The sequence below is a fragment of the Eulemur rufifrons genome, chromosome 28, assembly GCF_041146395.1.
Source record: "Eulemur rufifrons isolate Redbay chromosome 28, OSU_ERuf_1, whole genome shotgun sequence".
Lineage (NCBI taxonomy): Eukaryota > Metazoa > Chordata > Mammalia > Primates > Lemuridae > Eulemur > Eulemur rufifrons.
In genome coordinates, this window is record NC_091010.1 from 4,472,229 (window position 1) to 4,488,620 (window position 16,392).

General features: G+C 37.8%; 1 protein-coding gene across 1 annotated transcript; it reads left to right on the forward strand.

Annotated features, from left to right (window-relative positions):
- The first annotated feature begins 5,124 nt into the window (after positions 1-5,124).
- On the forward strand, positions 5,125-11,510 carry LOC138376571 (olfactory receptor 6C74-like). The gene is made up of 2 exons (XM_069460969.1): positions 5,125-5,185; positions 10,531-11,510. The coding sequence occupies exons 1-2, from the start codon at positions 5,125-5,127 to the stop codon at positions 11,508-11,510; spliced, it is 1,041 nt and encodes a 346-aa protein (XP_069317070.1).
- The last annotated feature ends 4,882 nt before the right edge of the window (positions 11,511-16,392 follow it).

Here is a 16,392-nt window from a genome sequence, read left to right on the forward strand (position 1 = left end):
CCTCTTTGATGACTTGGATCTCATTTATTTCTTTCCCTTGTCTGATTGCTCTGGCTAGCACTTCCAGTACTATGTTGAATAGAAGTGGTGACAGTAAGCACTCTTGTCTTGTTCCAGTCCTTAGGGATAATGCTTTCAAGTTTTTCCCATGCAGTACGATGTTGGCTGTGGGTTTGTCCTAAACGGCTTTTTAAATGTTGAGGTATATTCTTTCTATGTCTAGTTTGTTGAAGGTTTTTATTATAAAAGGGTGCTGGATTTAATTGAATGCATTTTCTGTGTTTATTGAGATGATTATATGGTCTTTGCTTTTGTTTCTGTTCATGTGGTGAATCACGTTTTTGATTTGCATTTGTTAAACTATCCTTCCATCCCTGGGATAATACCCACTTGATCATGGTGAATTATCTTATTGATGTGCTATTGAATTTGGCTTGCTGGTACTTTTTTGAGAATTTTTACATCTATGTTCAAATGGGATATTGGTCTGTAGTTTTCTTTTTTTGATTTGATTTTTCCTGGCTTTGGTATCAAGGTGATATTGGCTCCATAGAATGAGTTAAGGATGATTCCCTCCTTATTAATGGAATGATTTTTGTACCATAATAACCAGTTTGTACACCTGGTAGAATTGTCTCTGAATCCATCTGGCCCAGGGCTTTTTTCTTTTTGGTAGATTTTTTTTCTTGCTGCTTTAATCTCACTGCTCATTAATGGTCGGTTGAGGTTTTCTATTTATGCCTTATTCAGGATTAGTAGGTTTCTAGGAATTTATGCATTTCCTGTATGTTTTCTAATTTGTGTGCATAGAGGTTTTCATAGTATGCATGGATGACATTTTTGCATTTCTGTGGAATCAGTTGTTATGTGTCCTTTTTCATTTCTGATTAAGCTTATTTGAGTCCTTTCTTTTCTATTTCTGGTTACTCTGGCTAGTGGTGTATTGATTTTGTTTATCTTTTCAAGGAATCAACTTTTTGTTTCATTGATGCTTTGTATTTTTTTTGTTTCCATTTCATTTAATTCTGCTTTGAACTTTATTTCTTTTTCTTCTCATGCCTCTGAGTTTGGTTTGCTCTTCCTTTTCTAGTTCTTTGAGACATGACTTCAGGTTGTTAATTTGTGATCTTTCTGTCTTTTTAATGTAGGCATTTCATGCTGTGATCTTTCCCCTTAGAACATCTTTTCTGTATCCCATAGATTTTGAAAGCTTGTGTCTCCTTCATCATTCATTTCAAGGAATCTGTTGATTTCCATTTTAATTTCATCATGGACACGAGGATCAATTACCAGCAAGTTGTTCAATTTTCATGACTTTGTGTAGATTTGAGTATTTGTCTTGGAATTAATTCCTAGTTTTATTCCACTGTCATCTGAGAAGGTACATAATATGATTTAAATTTTTTTGCATTTGCTGAGAGTTGTTTTTTGGTCTGAGATATGATCAATCTTGGAAAATGTCCCATGTGTTAATTAGAAGAATGTATATTCAAATGGGGACCATATATACCTTTATACCTAAAACAACCTAAATAACTAGATGGCAAAAATAAAATAATGATTTTCAAGACATTGAATCTCAGGTAACAAAAGACAGTAATCCCTAAGGGACAGAAAACAAACAAGTTGTGCCCTGTGATTTCCCAATTAAAGACCTTGATAAATTTCCAGGCTGTAGAGCAGGAAGAAAGAATCCAGATGGAGCTCTGTGGATTCCCTAAATAGAGAAGGCAGAGATAAGAGCCCCCAAAATCAAAGCAACTAGAGTTCACAGGGTATGAGAGAAGAGTGAGCTGCACTGAGAGTGAACTTCTGTGACTGTGAACAATCCCCACAAGTATTCAGCAGAGTACTAACCAGTGCATGTAGAGTGAAGAAACTACCTAAGCCCTCCCAAAAGAATTAGAATATAATGGTGCCCATATTCATGCAAAGCCAGAAATAGGGCCCGTTCCCACCAGCCAAACTGGAAAACCTCATGATTTGAAAGGAATTAGGTTGAGCACATAGTATGCTCTTGTTTTAGTAGTGGGAAATAGTTATAAACTCTAGACTGAGCATTGTTCCAGTCCCACATAAGAAATCTTGGAAACAAAATCTGAAGGGATCAGTTTCCAAGTAATTTTAACTGAATCTCAGAACAAAACTCAAGAATATTTTGGAATACAAAACTATGTAACACTCAAGGTCAGCAACATAATTTATAGAGTTCAGTGGAAAATGAAATGTGAATACCCTTGTCTAAAAAGCAGGAAAGAGTGTTATTAATGGCATTAAAGTATAAAGCTTGCTTTTTCCTTCAAACAAAAAAGAAGAATGTCTATTCAGCAGCTCTTTGGTAGAATGGTATGTCAATTTGTTCTGGAGTCCCATTTAAGTCCAGTGTTTCTTTATTGATTTTCTACTTCAATGATCTGTCCCATTCTGTCACTGGGGTATTGAAGTCTCAGGGAATTATAATGCTACCATTTATTTCTTTGCCCAGTTCTAGTAGAATTTGCTTTATGAATCTGGGAGCTCACATGTTAAGTGCATATATATTTTGGATTGCTATGTCTTCTTGTTGAATTGCTCCCTTTACCATTATAAAATGACCATATTTGTCTTTTTTTTAACTATTGTTTGTTTAAAGTCTATTTTATCTGATATGAGAATGGCTACACCTGTTCTCTTTTGGTTTCCATTTGCATTGAATTTTTTTTCCCTCCCTTTACCTGTATCTGTGTGAACCTTGTGAGTTACATGCATTTCTTGGAGACAGCATATACTTGGAGTATATTTTTCTTTCATCCATTCATCAGTTTATGTCTTTTAAGTGGGGCATTCAGACTGTTCATATTCTGTGTTAGTATAGATATGTGGGATACCTTTCTGTTCATCATGTTGGATGATATCTTGTTGGTTGGTTTTGCTCTTGTGATATTGTTTTATTAGAGCTGTGAGCTTTAACTTCCAGGCATTTTAACACTGATGGGTGTCTATAGCCCGGTTCCATGTATCATGCAGTTTTGAGTATTTCCTATAGGTCAGGTCTGGTAGTGACAAATTCCCATAGCGTTTGCTTGTCTGTAAATATTTTTATTTCTCCATCAATTAAGAGTCTTAATTTTGCAGGATACAAAATTCTTGGCTTCCAGTTGCTCTCTTTAAGAAGTCTAAAAATGGGGTCCCAATTCCTTTTGGCTAGTAAGGTCTCTGCTGAGAAGTCTGCTATTAGGCTGATGTGTTTTCCTTTGCAGGTTAGCTGTTACTTTCCTCTTGCAGCTTGTAGAATTTTCTCCTTCATTTTGACTTTGGCCAGGTTGATGACTATGTTTCTTGAAGATGTCCTATTTGCTGGTAATCTTCCTAGTGCCAATGACCATCTTGTATCTGAAAATTTGAATCTCTGGTGATATCAGGGACATTTTCCTTAATAATTCCTTCAATTAGGTTTTCTACACTTTTTGTTTATTCTTCTCCCTCAGAGATACCTGTGATTCTTATATTGTTCCACTTTGCTTAGTCTCATACTTCCCAGAGTGGTTGTTTCTTCTTTATTCTTTTTACTGCATTTTGACTGACTTGGTTAGTTCAAAAGCATTGTCTTCAAACTCTGAAATTCTTTCTTTCACTTGGGCTAGCTCTAGCTCATTGTTGAAGGTTTCTACTGCATTTAGAAATTTCCTAAAGGACTCTTTCATTTCTTTAAGTTCTCTTATATGTTTTCTTATGTTGTTTATCTCTTTAGTGGCTGTTTAGTTTTATTCATTCATGTCCTGACAAATTTTGTTTTTTGGCTTCTTTGTGCTGGTTTTCAACTTTCTTTTCAATCACATTCATATTATTTTTCATCCTCATCTGAATTCCATTACTGACATTTTGCCAATTTCCCATAGGATGGATTCCATAGTTGGAGATCTATTGTGATCCTTCAGGGGTGTCAAAACATCATTTTTTTTTTTCATGTTGCCAGAGTTCTTATTCTGGTTCCTTCTCATCTTAAATCTCTTCTCTTGGCTCAAGACGGATAAACTTGTAGTGCACCTGTTTTCCTCTGCTGGGAACTCTCCTACTTAGTGCAAAGAAGTAGAATTTTCTCCTTAATTTTGGTGAACTTGTGTTCTCCTTCATTTTGGTGAACTTTGGATGGTGAACTTGTATCCTACTCTGGAGGATTGATTTGGGAGATGGGTGGATGTACTGTGAGCATTTAACACTTTTGCTCTCCTGCATCTCCTACCTCACCATTCCCCTGTGCTTATCACTGGTGGTCCCTGTGTTGCAAAGTGAGTGAATGACCCACCTAGTTCTGTTAGCAGCAATGATTCTCAGACTGAGCCAGCTTGAGAGCTGCTCCAGTCAGATATGTAGGCATCGATGTTTGTCATTTTGCTCTGGCTTGAGTGCAACCCTCCCATCCCCATGGGTGATGGCTGATTGACCCCACTGGCTTGGGAACTGCCCTGCTCAGAACCATGAATGGTGGCATTTGTTCACACATGTAGCTTGAATGTAGTCCCACTTCTGCCCTCTGGCAGTGGCAATTGATGGCCTGCATCAGCTTGGGGGCTGCCTGCTCACACCCACAGACTGCAGTGTTTGTTGGTTATCTGCAGGCTTCAATGCAGTCCCACCCACGTCCAGAGGCTGTGGCGATTGTTGGACCATTCAGGTCCCCCAGGTGCAGTGGGTACATGTGGCACCTGCCCATGAAACTCATGAGAGTTCCTGGCCTCCCTGCTTCCATGATGTGGGAGGCAGCAGGAATGGATCTGACCCCTGGGTAGAGGCAGTGTTCTGTGTCTAGGGTTTTAAAATACCACTAACCACGGTGCCCAGGGTTTGTGAGCTGGTGGGTCATGGCTGTGCCCTTTCTCAGGAGCAGTGTCTCTGTACAATCTCCAGATAGCTCCCTATGTTATTCCTGCTGCCTTCTGCAGTGGAGGGTCCCTCCTGCTGGTCAGATGGCAGCTATCATGGTGGGAGTGCAAAGCCCAGTATTCTCCCCTCTGTGCCTTCCACACATGTGTGCCTGTCTTCCCTCTGTACCTCCAATGCACAAAGGAGGTTGCCTGTATTCCTTCTCCTTCCCTTTGGGTGCCTCTTGTCACCTCTCTTTTGATTTACAATGTTCTCTCTGAGATGACTGATCTGAAGGTGGATATCCACTCACCACTTTCAATCCGCTCCATGAAACCTGCAGGTGCAGGCTCCTTCTGTCTACCATCTTTACCCCCTCCTCATGAAATAGAAAATTGAAATAGTTTTTCTTTGTCTGTTAAAGAAATTAAATTTATAATTAAAAACACTTTTGCAAAGACAACTCAAGGTTTGACTGGTGAGTTTTATGAAATATTTAGGAAATGTTTGATAAGTATTTGAAATAATATAAATCATTCACCAACACTTTCAGAAAATAGAAGAGGAGGAAGAAATACTTTTCAGTTACATTAATTGAGACTGTGTAGTATTAGTGTTAAGATGGAAAAATACATTAGTGGGACAGAATACAGGGTGCATAAATGAACTGAACATATATGGCTTACTTTTGACATAGGCACCTGTATACTTTGATGGGAGAAATGAGTCTTTTCAAAATGTTGCTAGAGCACCTGGATATGCATATGGAAACCTTAATCTCTACCTTAGATAATAGACATAACATCAATTTGAGACGGATTATGGACCTACATGTGAAAGTCAAAATTATAAAGCTTCTGGAAGAAAACATAGGCTAATGTTTCTGTTACCTTGGAGTGAATGAAGATTTCTTAAACAGAATCTGGAAGCACTAACCATGAAAGAAAAATCCTGACATAGTGGACTTCATCAAATTAAATAAATTCTGCACATGCAATGACATCAAAAAGAAATTTAAGAAGCCAGCCACAAACTAGGAGAAAATTTTTTTAGTTCTAACTTGGATAAATATCCAGAATATATTTAGGTCATTGAATATGAAATGTCCAATTTGAATCAAAAGTGTAGTTTATCATATCTCAAACAAGAAGCATTATCATTATTCAAAATATATACCTAAACTGTTGACACAGTTTTTGCCATTTTAATGGTAGCTTTTTTATGCCAGCAGCTAAGAAGTCTCACGTGTGAGTGGCGATGAAATTGTGAAAGACATTTTCTGTGGAGAATTGTTGAGAATTGAATATTTTTCCTTGCAAGAAGTGGCCCAAAGCCTGGAAGAAGTGGTAGTCAGTTGTTGCAAGGTCTGGTGAATACAGTGGATGACAGAGAGTTTCCGTGTCCAGCCTCTATAGTTTGAGCAATGTTGTTTGGGTGACATGTGGTCGAGTGTTGTCTTGCAAGAAGATTGGCCTGTCTCTATTGACCAATCTCGGCTGCTTAATTGCAAGCATTCTCATCATTTCATCCAACTGGTTGCAGTAGACACCTGCTGTAATCGATTGACCAGGTTTCATGAAACTGTAGTGGATAATACTAGCGCTGGACCACTTACAGCCACCATCCTTTTTTCAATGAATATCTGGTTTTGGGCTGTGTTTCACACTTCATCTTTATTCAACCATTGTGAGAAACACTTGGTATTATCAGAAAGAATCCATTTTTTTATCATACAAAAAATAGGGCATAGAAATGGTTTGCCTTTATGTTGTGATAGCCAAGAACGCAAGCTTCAAGAGGGTTTTTCTTCTGATGCTAGTATAATTCATGCAATACCCATCTATCCAGCTTCTTTGCCTTTCCAATTTATTTCAAATGGTCCAATATTGTTGGAATAGTAACGTCGAACCTTGCTGCTAATTCATACATAGGTTGAGATTGATTCATTTCCACTATACCTTTCAGCTCATCATTATTCACTTTGGTCTCGGGTCACCCACATGGCTCATTTTCAAGATTAAAATCACCAGAATGGAACTTCTCAGGCCATCAATGTACTGTGCATTCACAAGCTACATTGTTCCCAAACACTTCCTTGATATTTAGAGCTGTCTGTGAAGCATTGGTTCCATGACAGAACTCATAATAAAAAATAACACGAAATTTTGACTTATCCATGGTTTCAGAAAAATTGCTCTAAAGAAAATTTGAAAGATAATTGCAATCCACACTGTGCATTTGAATGAATGAGGATGTGCCTTCATAATAAAAGTAAAACAATAAATTTCAAGGTGAAATGTCAGAGATATTGACTGTCAAACTTAGTAATTAAGAAAATTGGACACTTCATACTTAATAACCTATATAAAGCAGTTTTAAGGCACTTCACAAAAGAAGATTTCAAATGGTAGATAAGTAAATAAAAAGGGTTCAACATAAGCATTCACCAGGAAAATGCAAAATAAAAACAATACAAGATACCACTAGACACCAACCAGAATGCTTCCAGTTACAAATGCCTTACAAAACCAAGTGTTGGTGAGAATCTGGAGCCACTTGAATTCTCATGCATTGCTGCTGAGAGCCTAGATCAAATTTTGGAAACTGTCTTGCAGTTTATTATAGTGTTAAAACCTGGGTTCTTGGTTCTGTTCCATTGGTCTATATCTCTGTTCTTGTGCCAGTACCATGCTCTTTTAGTTACTACAGCCTTGTAGTATAGCTTGAAGTCTGGTAAATTGATGCCTCCCAATTTGTTCTTTTTGCTTAAGATTGCTTTTGCTATATGGGGTCTTCTCTGGTTCCATGCGAAGTATAGAATTATGTTTTCTATATCTGTGAAAAATGATGTTGGTATTTCAATAGGGATTGCATTGAATATGTAGATCACTTTGGGCAGTATAGACATTTTAGCAATGTTGATTCTGCCAATCCATGAGCATGGTATGGTTTTCCACCTGTTTACGTCCTCTGCTATTTCCTTCCTCAGTGTTTCGTGAAATGAAAAAAAAAAAAAAAAAAAAAAAAAAAGATCTATCCTATAATTTCACACTTTCAAATCGAGTTATATGCCCAAGAGAAATGAATGCTATGTCTTCAAAAAGACTTATACAAATATCCATAGCAGCTTTATTCATAATAGCCCTGAACTGGACAAGACACAACTGTCCTTCAATGGAAGAATGGAAAACTATTTGTACTTATATAGTGGACTAGTACAAAGCAATATAAAAGAATAAATCACTGATACATGAAAGAGCATAGATGAATCTCAGAAAGTTGTTGAAAAAAGAGAGGCAAGGAAGAAACAAATACTGTCTTCTGTTCAACAACAAGGAAAAGGGATTTTGATGATAGAAATAGAAATAATCATTTTCTCTTTGTATAGGATATTGAGTGGGAAGGAGCACAAGGAAATTTATGGAATAATGGAAACGTTTTATGGTTAGATTTGAGTAGGAGTTATGTGGCTACCTACATATATGAAAAATTATCCATCTGTACAGTTAAGATTTGTGCATTTTGTGATATGTAAATTATAACTCTATAAAGAAAATGTCAGGTTAAAAATCAAAAAACAAACAAAAAAAGCAAAGACAAACTGATTGTATTTAATAAAAAAGCATTTTTGTTGTGTATGCCTGTCTTTCTTGACATATATAATTTGAGATTCCACAGATATTATAACCCTGGATCAACCATGCTAAATCTACCCCTGAAGATTTCACAGAGGTCCATGCAGATATTGAGAATCATGGCAGTATGTTACCATACTCGATGGTAATTACAATGTATTTCTCCTGAATTTTTCCATTCTAGAAAGTGAACAATTAAATGTCCCCTGGGATCTGTTGTGATTTTTAGTTGCTTTCCTTTTTTCATTGTCTTCTAGTGAACTCTGAATTTTCCAGGGGTTTATACTTTGGAACCCTAGTGTCCTCATTGGGGATGATAAATAATCCTGTGGTACATATAGCATGAGGACATTTACATGTATTTTCACTTCTGACTGCAATGACACCCATCTACGCAGAAAGGTGAAGAGCAAGTAGTTGATGGGAAAGTGAGTACCAGGGGCCATGAGCAAGGCAATTTGACCTTTGCTGTCTCTTTTTCCTGAGTCTATTTGGGTTGTGTTCACACAAGCAACCAGATGTGATGTTCATGATGGACTGTGTCGTCATGTCCTCTAGAATGAATATGAATATGCTGAAGAATTCTAAGGAGTCACTCCAGCAGATGCTAGTGTAGATTTCGGGCCTTTTGTATTGTCTTAATGGTCTAGGATGTATTATCCAGATCAGCATGAGGGAAAGCTACAACTATTTGTTCTGCAGGGTTTGGAAATCTGTGTCTTTCTTGAAAATGATTAGTCTTAACAAGTTCCTATTGAGTTAAGACATGAGCCAACCACTGACTTTTGTATAGGTAAAAGATAGGTACATCTCAAGGAAGAGTGTTCTTTTTTCTTTTTCCTTTCCACTATCGTAGGAGAAAGATCCTGGTTTGTTGGAAGAAAAAAGAAGCACATAATCAAAGAAGCTATTTCCTGTGAGCTACATCTTGGTGAGTACTTGACCATGGTGATGATTTGCAATATAATGGGTCAAATATTTAACCCAGAGGCTGGTTATGTTTAAGCCAATATTGTGGGTCATATACAGTTATAACAATAGGCTTGGCCAATGCAAAGAACTAAGTGAGTACAATTTAATTATGGTGAGTGAATCACAAGAGCACTAATTTCTAATGGAAGCCCAGACCCCTTCCCCAAAGATTCAAGTGTCAGTTCCTCTGGTTTCTGGCTAGGTACAGGCTTACTAAACAATGATTGTTCCTCTAGTGACTGCAGTGGGCACCCAGGTGTGATTCCAACCACACCGGAATCTTCCAACTTAACAATATTCCCTGAAGAAAGGGAATGTTTAAGGGTGATTTATGACTACTAGCAGAAGGAAATACTTCCATTCTGCTGGGTTGATAAAGGAGGAGGATCCCGGCTCACCTATTATATGCTTATGCATTGAGTCTGCACAACGAAGTCATATAACTATTCCCCCCCCCATCTTTAGATATTATTTCGTTTAAACCCATGGGTTGGGTAGTTATGGATACTATGAGAGTGAGCTTTCCTGCTCAATCTAGGGTCTGGAGTGAAGAACTCAGGCTAAATGCACTTCAGGAAAAGAAATGGGATGGAAGATGGTAATAGGAACACGGCTTTTTCACGCTTCCTATCTTCAGAGGGCTAAAGCCAGTACATAGGAGTGCTACACACAATGCATGTCATAGCTGAAGTGCAGGAACCTATACTGTGACCCCATGAAAGGATATTTTCTGTGGGATGACAGTCTTCATTGTTGTCTGTTAGTTTTATTATTTTTGTCTGCAAAAGGTTATCATTTCATTTTGCATTGTGTACCTTGTATGGAGTATTAGAGATATTATTTTCCAGAAAAGTTAAGTTGAACCAAAAATTTATTCTGAAAAAGCAAAGAAATAAACCTTCAATTTTTATAATTTAACAATGGTAAAAGTTCAAATAATTTTTAATAAAATATTGAATCAGAAAAAATTATACCTTAGTCAAAACAGTAACTGCAAGCAAACAGTGATTTTTTTAAAAAAAAAATACTGGCCATCCATTAAATTCTTTATTCTTCACTGATAGTATTTTCTGCCTAACAGATCAAAGCAGGCTGTTGACAGACAGAGAGATGGACATAATGATCAAAGTGAGGAATGAAACAACAGTCCAGGAGTTCATCCTGGAGGGGTTTCCTGCTGTCCAGCACCTGGGGAATGTGCTGTTCCTGGTGCACCTGCTGGCTTACCTGGCCTCTGTCATGGGAAACACACTCATAATCACCATCACCTGGGCTGACCATCGCCTCCAGATACCAATGTATATTTTGCTCAGCAGTTTCTCCTTCTGTGAATGTGGTTTTATAACCACAGTTATTCCTAAACTGCTGGTCATCTTTCTTTTAGGAAGGCAAACAATTCCCTTTACTGAGTGTCTCACACAAGCCTTTTTTACTTTATTTCTTGGGGCAACAATTTTCTTCCTCATGGCTGCCATGTCCTTGGATCGCTACCTGGCCATTTGCAAACCTCTGCACTACCCAACCATCATGAATCTGAGGGTTTGTTTCCTTCTGGTTGTCTTCTGTTATGCTTTGTCCTTCATCATCATTACTGGTCTGGTCGTTAAGGTTTCCCAGCTGTCCTTCTGTGGCCCCAATGTCATCCCTCATTTCTTCTGTGATATTGGCTCCTTAATTCATCTCTCCTGTTCTGACACCAGACCTACTGAAATGTTGGCCTTTGGTCTCATTTCCTTCATTCTGTTTTCATCTCTCGTTGTAACTATCATTGCGTATAGCAACGTAGTAGTCACAATCATGCGTCTCCCATCAGCCAAGGAGCGGCAGAAAGCTTTCTCCACCTGTTCCTCCCACCTCATTGTCCTCTCTCTGATGTATGGCAGCTGTTTCTTTATATACGTGAAACCGAACCAAATGGACAGGCTGGACTCCAACAAAGAGGCTGCTCTTGTGAACACAGTGGTGACCCCACTGCTGAACCCGGTCATCTACACTCTGCGGAACAAGCAGGTTCACCAAGCTCTCAGGGATGCTTTGTCCAGGGTAAAATTGCACAACTAGGGTCATACGTTTTTTGAGAGTAAGTAGATCTTCTTGGTCATCCAGTTCACTTTCCCACCATTGCGGCAATCTTGTCCATAAATTCTCCCCTTAAGATGATCTCACTTATGGTAATGTTCACCTAGATGGATACTACCTTATCTTGTAGCTCAATGCCTTCCACTATTTGAAAATTGAAATTATTTCCCTATACTGTGGTAAAATTATCTTCCTTGATTTCTACTCATTGGTCTTACATGAATTCAATTCAGCCAACATGTATGGAGAACCTAATATACATGGATCAAATAAAACAAAGTTTTTAAGTGAAGAATAAAAATGTTGCCAATAATATTTAATAATTGCTCATCATGACATATTTTTCTGCTTGAACTTTCTTTTACCTAAGAACAAATAGATAGAAACCTTTGTTTACCACTTTATTTATTCAAGGCAAGATTGGAAAATTGCTTAAAGTCATAATAAAATAGCCTTATGAAAGTTAATGATAATTCATTAATTCTTTCTGTCTATGTGAATCAATTATCAGTAATTCACTAAGTTCTCTCTTTGGATGTGTTGGTGTTAGAGATACAAACAGCTTTGTATAACTCCAGGTTGTTAACATGGGCACTTTCACTTTACCATTTTCCAGCTGTATAAAATATTATTGAGAAAGGCGTCTTTAATCATTTCTTGAACCAGAAACAAAATAAAAAACATTTAAATTTGTGCATTTTTCTCCTGTAATTGATGTTGCCAGGCCCTAGACCCAATAGGTTGCACAGAGGTAGGAGGTCCCAGTATCAAATTCTTTCGTCTTGTTAAGAGAGATGTCTTCCATAATATGGCTTTATGTGTAGGTCTGCCAGTGTCTTCTGGGTTAAGCTAAATTCTGGTTGACATTTTATGTAGCAAAAAATAACAGAACCCATAATTAGAAAAGTTTAAAAGGATAATGAATGCATTAATAAAAAAGGATTAAAATTGAGTCAGTTATTTTGATTACAAGTTTCTTCAGGACGTTCCTCCCACCCAAAGGCAATTGCACTAGAGGGAAGTGTGTGCCTGTCACCGCTGAGACCCCATCTCCATGGTGTGATTTGATTTTTAGTGTGTATGATTTAAATGCATATCTTCGTTTCATGCTTGAGAATTAATTGTATTTAAAGCATAATCTGATCAGAAAGCATCTTTTTTTTTTATTTCAGCTCATTATGGGGGTACAAAAGTTCAGGTTATATATATTGCCCATGCCCCCCCATTCCCCCGAGTCTGAGCTTCAAGCATGTCCCTTCCCTAGACAGTGCACATCACACTCATCTTGTAGGTATGCACTCATCCCCTCCCCCCACCCCCATCCCCCCCAGTCAGAACTCCAAGCATGTCCATTCCCCAGGCAGTGCGCATCGCATTCATCAAGTAGGTATACACCCATCCCTTCCCCCCAGCCCCCATCTCTGTCCGATACCCAATTGGTGTTATTCACAAATGTGCACTCAGGGAAACCAGTTTGCTGGTGAGTACATGTGGTGCTTATTTTTCCATTCTTGGGATACTTCACTTAATAGAATGGGTTCCAACTCTCTCCAGGAGAACCAAAGAGATGCCATATCGCCATTTATTCTAATAGCTGAGTAATATTCCATGGTATACATATACCACATTTTGCTAATCCATTCATAAATTGATGGGCATTTGGGTTGTTTCCACATCTGTGCAATTGTGAATTGTGCTGCTATAAACATTCGGGTGTAGGTGTCTTTTTTATAGAATGACTTTTGTTCTTCTGGGTAGATGCCCTATAATGGGATTGCTGCATTGAATGGTAGGTCTACTTGAATCTGTTTAAGGTATCTCCATATTGTTTTCCACAGGGGTTGCACTAGTTTACAGTCCCACCAGCAGTGTATGAGTGTTCCTGTCTCTCCACATCCATACCAACATGTATTGTTTTGGGACTTTTTGATAAAGGCCATTCTCACTGGAGTTAAGTGATATCTCATTGTGGTTTTGATTTGCATTTCCCTGATGTTTAGAGATGTTGAGCATTTTTTCATATGTTTGTTAGCCATTTTTATATCTTCTTTTGAAAAATTTCTATTCATGTCCTTTGCCCACTTTTTGATAGGGTTGTTCGATTTTTTCTTACTGATTTTCCTGAGTTCTAAATAGATTCTTGTTATCAGTCCTTTATCTGATGTGTAGTATGCGAAAATTTTTTCCCATTCTGTAGGTTGTCTGTTTACTCTCGTGACTGTTTCTTTGGCTGTGCAGAAGCTTTTTAATTTGGTCAGGTCCCATTTATTTATTTTTGTTGTTGCTGTGGTTGCCTTAGGGGTCTTGTTCATAAATTCTTTGCCTAGGCCAATGTCTGTGAGAGTCTTTCCTACGTTTTCTTCTAGAATTCTAATAGTTTCCGACCTAAGGCTTAAGTCTGTTATCCACCGTGATTTGATTTTTGTGAGAGGTGAAAGCTGTGTGTCCTGTTTTAGTCTTCTACATGTGGCTATCCAGTTTTCCCGGTACCATTTATTAAATAAGGAATGTTTTCCCCAGAGTATGTTTTTGTCTGCTTTGTCAAAGATTAGATGACTATATGAGGATGGTTTTATATTTGGATTTTCTGTTCTGTCCCACTGGTCTGTGTCCCTGCACTTGTGCCAATACCAAGCAGTTTTTATAATCACAGCCTTACTTTCAAAGAGTATTGGGTGATCTATATTTTTATGTCTGGGAATGTGTTAACTATAAGATGTTCTGGGAATTATGGTCTGCCAGGGACAGCTGTGTCTGTCTCTCCTTTCTCCCAAAAAGAAGTTAGGCAGACAATTTCTAAACCTAGTCTAAAACTGGGAACTCCCTAGAGTGTGGACACCATGTACCTTCATCTCTGGATGTCAGAACTCTGGACTGCCTTCTAGTAAACCCATAATCCAGCTGGAAGAAGTAACCATAAAACCCATAGTGGAGAGAAAGATGGGATTCTGAGTCTAATCCTTATCCAGTGTCCCAGTGAACAAAGCTAGGCTCCTTAGGTTCGCCTTTCTTTAATTTGCCCAGAAAAAAAAAAAAGATAAACTCTTTTTTTTTTTTAATCATCATTTTGAGGTTAAGCTGCTGCTTTTTTTTTTTTTTTAATTTCAGCTTATTATGGGGGTACAAAAGTTCAGGTTACATACGTTGCCCATGTACCGCCTATCCCCCCAAGTCAGAGCTCCATGCGTGTCCATTCCCCAGACAGTGCGCATTGCACTCCTCATGTAGGTATATACCCATCCCCTCCTCGCACCCCCTCCCAGTCAGCACCTTCAAGCATGACCATTCCCCAGATGGTGCGCAATGCACTCATCATGTAGGCATACACCCATCCCCTCCCCCCACCCCCCACCTCAGTCTGAAATCCAATTGATATCATTCCCAAATGTGCATTTAGGTGATGATTAGGGAAACCAATTTTCTGGTGAGTACATGTGATGCTTGTTTTTCCATTCTTGGGACAATTCACTTAATATAATGGACAACTTATATTGGGATAATTGTAGATTCTCATGCAGTTTTAAGAACAATACAGAGATATCCCATATCCTCCTTACCCAGTTTCTGGCAATGGTAACATCTTGCAAAATATAATATAATAAAACAATCAGAAAGTTGACATTGATAAGGTCAAGATACAGGACATTGCATCCCCACAAGGATCCCTCCTGTTGATCTTCTATAGGCACACACACTTCCTTCCTGCTGCAGCTGCACATCTGTTCCTCCTTTCTATAACTTTTCCATTTTCAGAAATAAACATATAGTATATGTGTTTGTGTGTGTGAGTGTGTGTATGTAAAATTATATAGGATGTAGCCCTTTGAATTGGCTTTTATCATATGTTATAATTCTCTGGGGGTTCTTCCAAGTTGTTGCACATGTCAATAGTCATCCTTTTATTGCTGAACATTATTGCATGGTATGCATCTACCATATTTTGCTTAATAATTTACCTACTATTAGGTGATTCCAGTAGTTTATTACAAGTAAAGATTCCCTAAACATTTATATACAAGTTTTTGTATGAACTCAAGATTTCATTTCTCTGGGATAAATGCCTAAGAATGCGATTGCTGGGTTGTATGGTAGTTGCATATTTGGTTTTATAAGAAATTGACAAACTGGTTTCCAGAGTGGCTATATCATTTTACATTCCCACCAGCAATGCATGAGTCACTTGGTTATCTTCTCATTCCCAGTAGCATTTGGCAGTGTTATTTTCATTTCATTAGAATTAGAAATTAAACATCCACTCTTTATCAAAGAATGTACATATTGTATGCAATATTATCACTTAAACATTCCAAACTATCTTTTTTCTTTAACTGAAATTTTTATTAAAGTGATTGTAGATTCACATGCAGTTGCAAGAAATAGAGATCCATACACATTTTGCCCATATCTACCTATAATGGCATTTTGAAAAACTATAGTTTAACTATCACAATTGAGATATCGACATAACACAGTCCACAAATTCTTTTCCCAGTTTCACTTGTACTCGTGTGTGTGTGTAGAGAAGGGGGTGCAATTGTGTTTGTACTTGTTTATAATTTTATCACGTTTAGGTTGATGTACGACCACTACAGTCAGGATACCTGGACTGTTTTAACACTGCAAAGATCCCCCCTGTGTCCTTTTTATAGTTGCATTCACTTCACCACCTCAAAGATTGTCTCCAATGAAATTTCTATTCTGTCCTTCATTTTTAGAATGTTCTCATTTCCAAACTGTTATGGAAATGGAATCATACAATATGTAATCCTTTGAGATGGGCTTAAAAAAAGGAATGTCATAGAGAAAAAGTTTTTAATTTTACTGAGGTCCAATTTACCAATTCTCCACCCTTGATTGATTGAGG